This window comes from Polypterus senegalus, chromosome 2 (assembly GCF_016835505.1).
Source record: "Polypterus senegalus isolate Bchr_013 chromosome 2, ASM1683550v1, whole genome shotgun sequence".
Classification (NCBI taxonomy): domain Eukaryota; kingdom Metazoa; phylum Chordata; class Cladistia; order Polypteriformes; family Polypteridae; genus Polypterus; species Polypterus senegalus.
Genome location: NC_053155.1, coordinates 50,627,013 through 50,636,575, shown reverse-complemented (window position 1 = coordinate 50,636,575; position 9,563 = coordinate 50,627,013). Strand labels below are relative to the sequence as shown.

Here is a 9,563-nt window from a genome sequence, read left to right as displayed (position 1 = left end):
ATAGGAATGGGGAAAAATTCCTTAACTCTCAAACTATTACTTTGGGGAATTTTAACTGAGCTAGTCTGAAACAAGAGCTCCCCAAACATAGTCAATATAGTATGTGTGACAATGGAGAATGGCAGATGCTACACCATTGTTATACTGTTTCTTGCACAATGCCTGTATTGTGTTCTAGGATACTTCAACCATAACTTTGTCCTAATTATTTTTACTCACATACAGTGACTCAGTTCTGCAAAACCTGTTACCACAACAATGGAAAAAAAATACTTTTAGAGAAAATACAGAATGAATACACAGACCATGTGACTTAATATATCAGTTTCTGTGAAGACAGATGTATTTCTAGAAAGGTGTGATAGACGACGGTTTACCAATGAACTTCAGCAACTCCACTGGGGAAAAGGGGAAGCTCACAAGAGTGAAGATAAAAACCACTTCACATGAGCCAAATATAAATAAAACAAAGAAATTTGGATCACAAAACAAAATACTTTGATAAAATAAAAAAGCACTTCTCTACTAATGACCTATCTGCCTTACTGATTAGATGGCCCGACACAGACTTTAATGTTGAATGCCCAGGAAGTGGTGTGTGGCCAGTTGGATTTTGTCCGTTATAACTGAACTTGGACCCCTTGATGTATATTTTTTGGAGGGCTACTGTTTTAATTCAAGGGTAACTTCAATGGACTGATTGTCATGTTCCATTTAAGTTAAACAGTTTGGAACTTCTTTCTTTTACTTTTAAACTAATCTTAATCTTTACACATATATATTATGTAATTAATAAATTACAAAGTAGGTATTTGCACAATTCAAGAAGTTACAGCACTCTGAATCTGAACTCACTGAAAAGTACACATTCGTAGAGAAACCACGTTTGAGGACAAAGGATAAACTTCAACATATACTTTAGTCAGAAGAGATGATTTGCCCAAACTCCGTGATTTATAAACTCCAGGACCTCTAAGCTCCCTTATCCAGGACATCAACTTTTTCAAGTTCTCCCTTTTGGGAGATGTTACAAGGCACTGAAGGTTAAAATAACATAACATTCTAAAAACTATTTTTTCTTCCAAGAAGTTAATCTCATTAACATTACATCTATTACTAACAACTGCAATTGTTGCAATAGTTACTGGATCATGTATTAAGATTTGCTTGCATTTAATACTTGGAAAAAAAAATTACGTTTTACTTCAGCTCTTTTTATATTTTTTTACAATGGCTGGATTACGTGTATGAACTTATTATGTTAGTGTAAACAAAGATGTCAAATTCTTGTTGTTTGTAAATATACTTGACAAACAAAGTTATTCCATTCCATACCATAATGTTAATAATCCTGGCACATTCCATCCATATCTGATTTACAAGTTCATTATTAATCAATGAGATTTTACATGCAAGTATCAGAACCTGAAGATGACACACTAACAAACGTTTTACACACGAAGGGCAGCAGCAATCATGATTATCAAGTTAAGCAGCAAAAATACAAATAAAGTAATCAATCATGTATATACATTCATATACTGTAGTGTAACTTTGTCAGTGATGCAAATCTAGGTTTGGCTCATCAATTTCAAAAACCTTGAAGGCATTTTTTGGTTTCTTCATTGAAAGCAGTGGCTTTTAACCCTTTTTATTCCATGGACCCCTCTGCCAGTCAGTACTTTCTTTACAGATTAACTTTCCTATGTTTTAAATGTATTGTATTATTATTTAAAGTTAATTTTTTTTTTTTAAAGACATGTCAGTGTGAAGACTGTTGTTTATCTTGAATAAGGACATTAAACTGTGATGTGGTATTTGACAAGGCAACGCTATTTTGATTTTTGTGTTTTCATTGTTACAAGTGTAGAAAATCCTGTTTTGCAAAGATCTATTGTTACAAATGGAATCAAAGCTTCTATAGCTTGCTATACAAGACAAGGATAGGCTTCTCTCAGGGAACACCAGAATTCTTCAAGAATTTTCAAGTTAATCTCCAATTGTAGTAAGTTTTTTGTCCTAAGATCAATGACTTTATCTTTGGTTAAGTCAACAACTTTGATACAGTTTATATCAGAATTAAAAGGATTTCGGATGCATGGTTCCATTTTCATGCAATCAAGATAAAGCTATAACTTTTAAAAGAATTCTGTAATGTTTCCAAGTGTTTGCAAATTTCTCTTTTCAAACTTAATCAAGAAAGCTTGTAATATTTCAGTAACATCCATAATGGTGACTTCACGGCTTTGAATGGAAAGATTTATGTCAAATGGTAAAAAATATCTGGCAGGTAAGTCAACCCATGGATAAAATCCTTTTTTTTCAAAATGTTCCAAGAATGGGTTTTCTCTTTCTTCCAAAATAAAAAAAAAAAACAGTGCACTTCTGTGTAGTAGAGAAGCACTTCATATTCTACTCCCATTTCTTGACAAAACATTTTAAAAATATGAGGATTCAGAGAACTTCTTTTAATAAATGTGATAACTTTTATGGCTATTGACAAAGCTTCTTTCAGGGTTGTTGGAGGAGTCTTTGTTGCTAGTACAAGTCTTTGTAAAAAGCAATTAGTGACACCAACTTGAGCAACTTCATTTTTAACTAAAGTAACAAAATCAGATGCATTACCAAACATCACAAGAACTTCATCAGCATAAAGAGAAAGTTTTTTTGGGGCGGTTTTGTTGGGGGGTGGGGGGAAACTTTTCCCATTTTGAAAATGCTGTCGGCCTTCGTACTTCCTGAAAGAGACTTACAAAATAAGAATTCTTCTTTGATGCCGTCAGCATACACATAGGGAACAAAAACAAGATGCTGGGCACATTGAGAAATGTCTGTAGTTTCATCCATTTGCATCCTGATGAGGAATGGCGAGGATGCCAATTCCTCAATGAGCGGTTTCAAAATATTAAGACATACTGTATCAACTGTTCTAGAATTAATTACATAATTTGCCAAGATTTCAGTTAGAAGTTAGTGAAAATAAATTTGACATCCATTTTTCTCTCCGTTTCAGTCAACAAACCAATCTGACCATTTCCAACGCATATAGCATTACTAAAGTCCCTCCAATAGTGTTGGGTTTCTTTTGCTCGATAAGCAACTTTACAGGATGCTTCAAGAAAAGGCTTTTGTGAAATGGGAAATCCAAGTTTTGGAAGTGAACCTGCCTTTTCAAATTGAGCTCTTTTCACACTAATAAAATCCACATTCTGGTATTTGGCAGTGAAGAAGATGTCTCGTGGTCTTTGTTGAAAAATCTGGAAATGCAGCAAAAGTGAATGAAGTGAAAAAAAAGGTTGATGAATAATAAAAACGTCACACATATTGAGCTGGAATAAACAATAAAAACGTGGGAAAAAGTTTTAATCTACATTTTTGATACTACAGTTTAAAACATACCCTAATGTTAACCTACCTTTCACTTAACTTGGGACAGTTTTAAAAGTTTATTGACCTAGAATTTGAAGAAAAAAAAAAAGGATTAGTAAAAATCTGACATATAACCACTTGTCTTTACTAATTACAAAAAATAAAGTATGGGAATTACATCATAATTGACAATGTATGACACTGAACCATTGAATTCAATATTGTTAAAAAAAAAACATTGCAGAAGCATTCATTTATTGAGCAGATAACTTATCCAATGGGAGTAACAAATGAACACCATTATTTTCATCATTTTCAGCTGCTAATAGTGGAATTCTGGCATGGGCTTTTTCAATTTTATATACACTGACAGCTCCACTGCCAATGCTTTCTAATAAGTTACTTTTAGTACTGCCTTTTCTCTTCAACAAAACTGAGTTTTTACTACATCATTAAGCATTCACACATTTTCAACTAGAACAACCACACACACTTAACTAGCTAAATGCAGATTAGCTTTATTAGTGTAATGTAAAGAACATTAATTTAGCATATTGGTAAAATGATGACAAAAACATTGCTAGAACTAGGATTAAGAAACAATATGATCTGAAATGGTAACATACATGTCGACAATATTAAAAGCTAAGAGAACAAAAAGGTAAAAAGTTCTTAATATATTTAAAAAGATATTATTGTGTCTCTGTTAACTGGTAACACACACATCCACCCACACCCACAGGGGCTCAAATCATTAAAAGATTGTGTACTTAATTCCTAACAGGACAGTTTACTGCATCAGATAATCTAAAATGGAATTAAAACATCTGCTTTTGAAACATAACATTCTCAAACCTGCTCAGTCCAGTTTAAGTGGTTGGAACTTACACTGGCAGCAGAGAGTGCAAATCAAGATGCAGACCTTGACCTACTGGAAGAAGACTACTGTAGGGTATATCCATACATACAATCACACTCTCACTCACATGGGGTAAACTTAGAAACATTGGTTAAAATAATACAAATCTCAGAGGTTGAGAAAACCTTCAAAGACTTGGGGAGAATGTACAAACTACATAAAGACAGTGATGATTGCACATGGAATTAAAACACAGAGTGCTAGTTCTGTGAATCAGATAACCTCTGTGCCATATGCTGCCACTACACATTTTATTTCAAACTAGTTGTGCCACCCATCCAAAACAGGATGAAATACAGGTAATCAATGTCGACATTAGCATTAATGTTTGCCATTAGTATGCCATTGGGTATGGGACTTATAAAAGCAGTGTTAATGTCTCCAATGTGCCATGTTTTGGAATGACAGAGACATAGCAACCCAACTGATGGTGGAAGGTGGATGTCCACAGCATAATAAAACATTATAAACTTCAATGGAAAAAAAAACATTTTTTTAATACTTAATTCTTCATATTGAATAGAGTGAGGACTCTGATCAGTAGTGAATAGTGAATATATAGCTTTTTCTAGTGAACACAATATAATATCACATCTCTTTTTCCAATCAATTCAGGGTCACAAGGGACTACAGCATATCTCGGCAGCATTGTGTACAAGGCTGGAAACAGTCATGGATAAAGTGCTTGGGCAGCGTAGCGTCCATCCTTACACATTCCCACACTCACTCACTCAGACACTAAATTAATTTAAAATTTCCAATCTAATTGACAAGCACCTCTTGTGCATGTGGGTGGGTGGGGGTTTACGACACACACACACATATACACGGAAGCCATATAAACTCTCCACACCCAGAATGCTGTATCTGTTAAGCCACCATGATACTTTCAACAATATATATATCCATCCATCCATCCTCTTCCACTTATCCGGGGTCAGGCCGCGGGGGCAGTAGCTTGAGCAGAGAGGCCCAGACTTCACTCTCCCTGGCCACTTCTTCTAGCTCTTCCGGGAGAATCCCAAGGCATTTCCAGGCCAGCCGGGAGACACAGTCCCTCCAGCGTGTCCTGGGTCTTCCCCGGGGCCTCCTCCCGGTTAGACATGCCCGGAACACCTCACCAGGGAGGCGTCCAGGAGGCATCCTGATCAGATGCCCGAGCCACCTCATCTGACTCCTCTCGATGCAGAGGAGTATATATATCAATAAAAAATGTACAGAAACATATTAGTAAAAAACAGAGACCTGCTACAATATTCTTTGGCGATTTAGTGCCACACATTTAGGCAATCCGAAACAGTAAACATCTTTAATCACCAGTGCTTCCTAGTCCCTTATTGGTATCAGTGGGCAAGTAGAAGACAACAAACGTTCTCTAGAGAACCTTCTATTTCTCATGATGTGAACAAAACATTTTAGAATCATCTTTAAATTAACCATTCCATTGAGCATTAGGGTCTGATCTAATACCAAACTGGCCAAGTTTTTAATCTTACCAGTAAACAGAATGTACATTATTCTACAACACTGCTGTTCATAATCATTGGGTGACTTTCAGTCGGTTTCTTTAATGTTCCAGATTTTATAGTCAAAGGTTATACCTTTTGTATCCTGATGAATTCCCAAGTGGCTGAGGACTAGGGCTTTCAAATTCTGATTTCTTCTTACTGTAGCTATGACTAATAGAAAAGAAAAACACGTTTACAATTTAATTCAATAACATTGACAGAATAAATGAGTCATTTACATTCAACACTGTTTAACTATATTGACAGCCACTGAGACTTGTTATTGATAAAATATGTCAACATTCAACTGGCTTGGCTCATCCTTTTTAGTATGATTGCTAAGAAGTATTTACCAATTTACAATTTGGTGATATAGTAAAATGCAGGAATTACAAATATAATTGTGTTTTTATTTCTTTGTGACCTCTGAAAAGGAAAATGGACAGACATTATTTTATATGTTTATTCTTCTGAGTGTCAAATGCTATATATCATTATCATAATGCAAAAAATTATGACGATTATACTTAAATCCTTACTTTTCTTTCCTTCCAGTTAGTAAGTTAGTCAATATGAAATAATTCAGGAGGAACACACTCGTTAGTCATGATAAAAGCAAACAGAGCATGCCACATCGTATAAGAAGGTAAAACATGGTCTGTATTAGAAGAGGTTATAATATTTAAACAACTGCAGAAAAGATAAAAAAGACAGAGGTTATAGTAACTGTTATTGCTAGACATCATGATGCTGGCACAACCATGCTTACTATTGGAATATTACAATGCAGTTGATTTGTGAATGGTTTCCTCTAGAGGTGACACTTTGGCCTCCTGTCTAACAGTTCAATTTTGGTTTTATCAGATCAGAGAATCTTGTTTCTTATAGTCATAGAATCCTTTAGGTGCCATTTTGCAAACTCCAAACGGTCTTTTATTTGTCATCTGGCCACTCAGTGGAATGTTGCACTGATGATTGCCCTTCTGGAAGTTGCTCCAATCTCTAGAGACAACCCTGTCCCTAAGCTCTGCAGACAATTCCTCTGACCACATAGCTTGGTTTTTTGCTCTGATATACATTGTCAACTGTGGGACGTTTCCTACTCATGTGAATCGAATGAATTTACCACTGGTGGACTTCAAACAACATGTAGAACCAGTGTTGATCAGTAGAATGGGATGCACCTGCGCCAAATTTCAAATGTCAGAGCAAAGAGGGTGAGTACCTGTGTCAATGAGATAGTTCCATTTTATACTGTATATTTCATAAATTTGCAAAAAAATTCCTAAAGTCATGTTTTCACTTTATCATTCTGGAATATTACAAGTTGTTTGGTAAGGGGAATAATATAAACAGAAATAGTTTAAGCACAGTGCTGCTACATAACAAAATGTGGAAAAAATGAAATGGTTTGAAGACTTTCTGAAGGCAATATATTTGTATATACATCTGTCTGCCTTAAAGCAGACTGTATTACTACATGCTCTGCAGCACAAAGCACAATGCCATTGGATTGTATAGGACACCACTGTACTTATTGACACTTTAAATTCTTTATTGCAATTTCTCTAAATGAAAGGCCTACATTTCTAAGGATAATACTGCTCTCTCTCATTTCATTGGTTAATTGCCATTTCTTGCCATTATTGCTGGAATACTCTCCAAGTAGTACTTCAGAGGATGTAGTAACACAGTCTGTTCTAACTCTGCTTTAAGACAGACTGAAAGTTTAAGTAATCACCAGAAGGTGGTAGAACTGTGCAAATTGTTTGCTTTAACTTGTAAGGCTTAATTTACTTTAATTGCTGCAGAACATCTGTAGGTAGTAGCCCATCAGTTGTTCCCTGAAAAATCCCCATTTGTAATATTGATATTTCCTTTTTCCATTTTTTGTTAACCTAAACTTTAAATTTAAACCTGTACCTTTTCACCAATTTAAGTCATTCATTGCATTTCAACAGATAAAATTTGAAGAAAAACTGGAAAAACTGAGGTGTTTTAAACCTTTCGACTGGCAGTGTATATTTGTGTCTTTCTATATTTTATCTATATACTGTATGCACCCATACATACTCTCACTCACACACACACACACACACTCCATGGCATGCAAAGTAAGTAAATAATGTTTTAGAATGAACTAACTTATGATCATCCGAGAGGTTTCTAAAGTGATTTTTTTCAAAATATCAATGGAACTGTTTTTCAAAATTGATTTAAAAATTTAGTTAAAGAAATTTTCATCATCAATTAATTACAAAAACAAAAACAAAAAAAAAAACAACTAATGGTGCTGCACTGGTTAGTTTTTTTCAATGTTAATCTAGGTCCAAGACATGGGGATACAAGGCTATCCTGGTCACTGTCTGTATGAAGTTTTTCTATACTCCCCATCTGTGAGCATTCATGTTAGTTAACCTAACAGATGTAAAGTGGACTATTGTGACTGTGTGTGGGCATCTAAGTGAATATGTGTCCTCTTCAGATTTTTGCTTATTCCCAATGCAGAAATGATAATGTAGGCTTTGGCTCCCTAGGATGTTGCACTGGAATATGTGGGAACAGAAACTGAATGATTTTTTTTAATATCAAAATTTGTAGCAGTTTATCTACAGTACATATGTTTGGCTTATCAAGATTAAAAAAAAATTCTGTAAAGTGTCACACACATGCATTTGGGAAACAGTGTACAGGCTCAAATAGATGCAGTTACCCGCCGAACCATGGGTTGGTATTGCCCTCTAACTCTTTTTTCCTCTCTCTCCCAGCAGAACAAAAAAAGAATCCACACAATAACATCATTTCTGGTTCCCATCATCAAGACCCATCTCTTTATGATGGCACTTCCGGTTCCAACTCTTAAGATCCCACCTCTTCATAGCATCACTTCCTGCAAATCCAACTATATAATTTTCTTTTGTACGAGTACAGTTTTAAACTCAGTCTGTAAAGAACAGGAACAGGACGTAAATATGATGCTGAACAATATGGCCACCAAACTGTAGAAGGTGAAGCTGCAATTGAGGGAAATTCAAACCAGGCTCGCCGAATCCGAAGCCAAGGCGCAAGCCAGAGCAGCTATCAAGGAGGACCAAGAGCGGGCTTCCTCACAGGTTCTCTTGCCATTGCAGGAAAACGATAATAGTTAAACCTATTTTCTGGTCTTTGAAATAACAGAAGTTCTCCAGCAATGGGAAAGTGAGGAGTAGGCTAACATATTGACCCATTCCTTAGTCCCTGGTCCAGCCAGATATTCTTGGTCGGATGGGAGTTGAAGGTTCTGCAATGACTTCCATCAGCTTAAACAAGTATCCCAATTCAATGGCTATTCTATGCCATGCGTGGAAGACCTCCTCAAGAGGCTAGGGTTTGTAAAATATCTGAGCACACATGACATGACCAAAGGGTACTGGCAAATTCCTTTAACAGAATCCACAAAGGCCAAAACCAGGTCTACTACCCCTAGTGGACACTGGTAATATTGTGTACTTCCATTTGGATTGCACAGGGCATGAGCCACCTTCCAGCATCTGGAGGATAATGTCCTACGGCCCCACAATTCTTATAGTGCCGCCTACCTTGATGACATTGCCATTTATTCCAGCACACGGAAGCAACAGACAGCAGATTCAAGCTGTGCTTTGAACACTTGATGAAGTCGGCCTTCGGATCAATCTCAAGAAATGTTTCTTTGTATTTAACGAGGCCAAGTATTTAGGTTACCAAGTGGGCAGGAGTACAGTGCGACCACAGTGTTTCAAAGCTGA

General features: G+C 36.0%; 1 protein-coding gene across 1 annotated transcript in view; it reads right to left on the bottom strand.

Annotated features, from left to right (window-relative positions):
• Positions 1–3,097: 3,097 nt before the first annotated feature.
• LOC120522895 (CD226 antigen-like) overlaps positions 3,098–9,563 on the bottom strand; it is a 53,056-nt gene continuing 46,590 nt past the window's right edge. The window contains exons 11-13 of the mRNA XM_039743659.1: positions 5,890–5,967; positions 3,416–3,454; positions 3,098–3,257 (exon numbers count right to left, since the gene is read on the bottom strand). Coding sequence (XP_039599593.1) covers positions 3,439–3,454; positions 5,890–5,967 — 94 coding nt within the window. The 3' untranslated portion in view covers positions 3,098–3,257; positions 3,416–3,438. The remainder of the gene's footprint in view (positions 3,258–3,415; positions 3,455–5,889; positions 5,968–9,563) is intronic.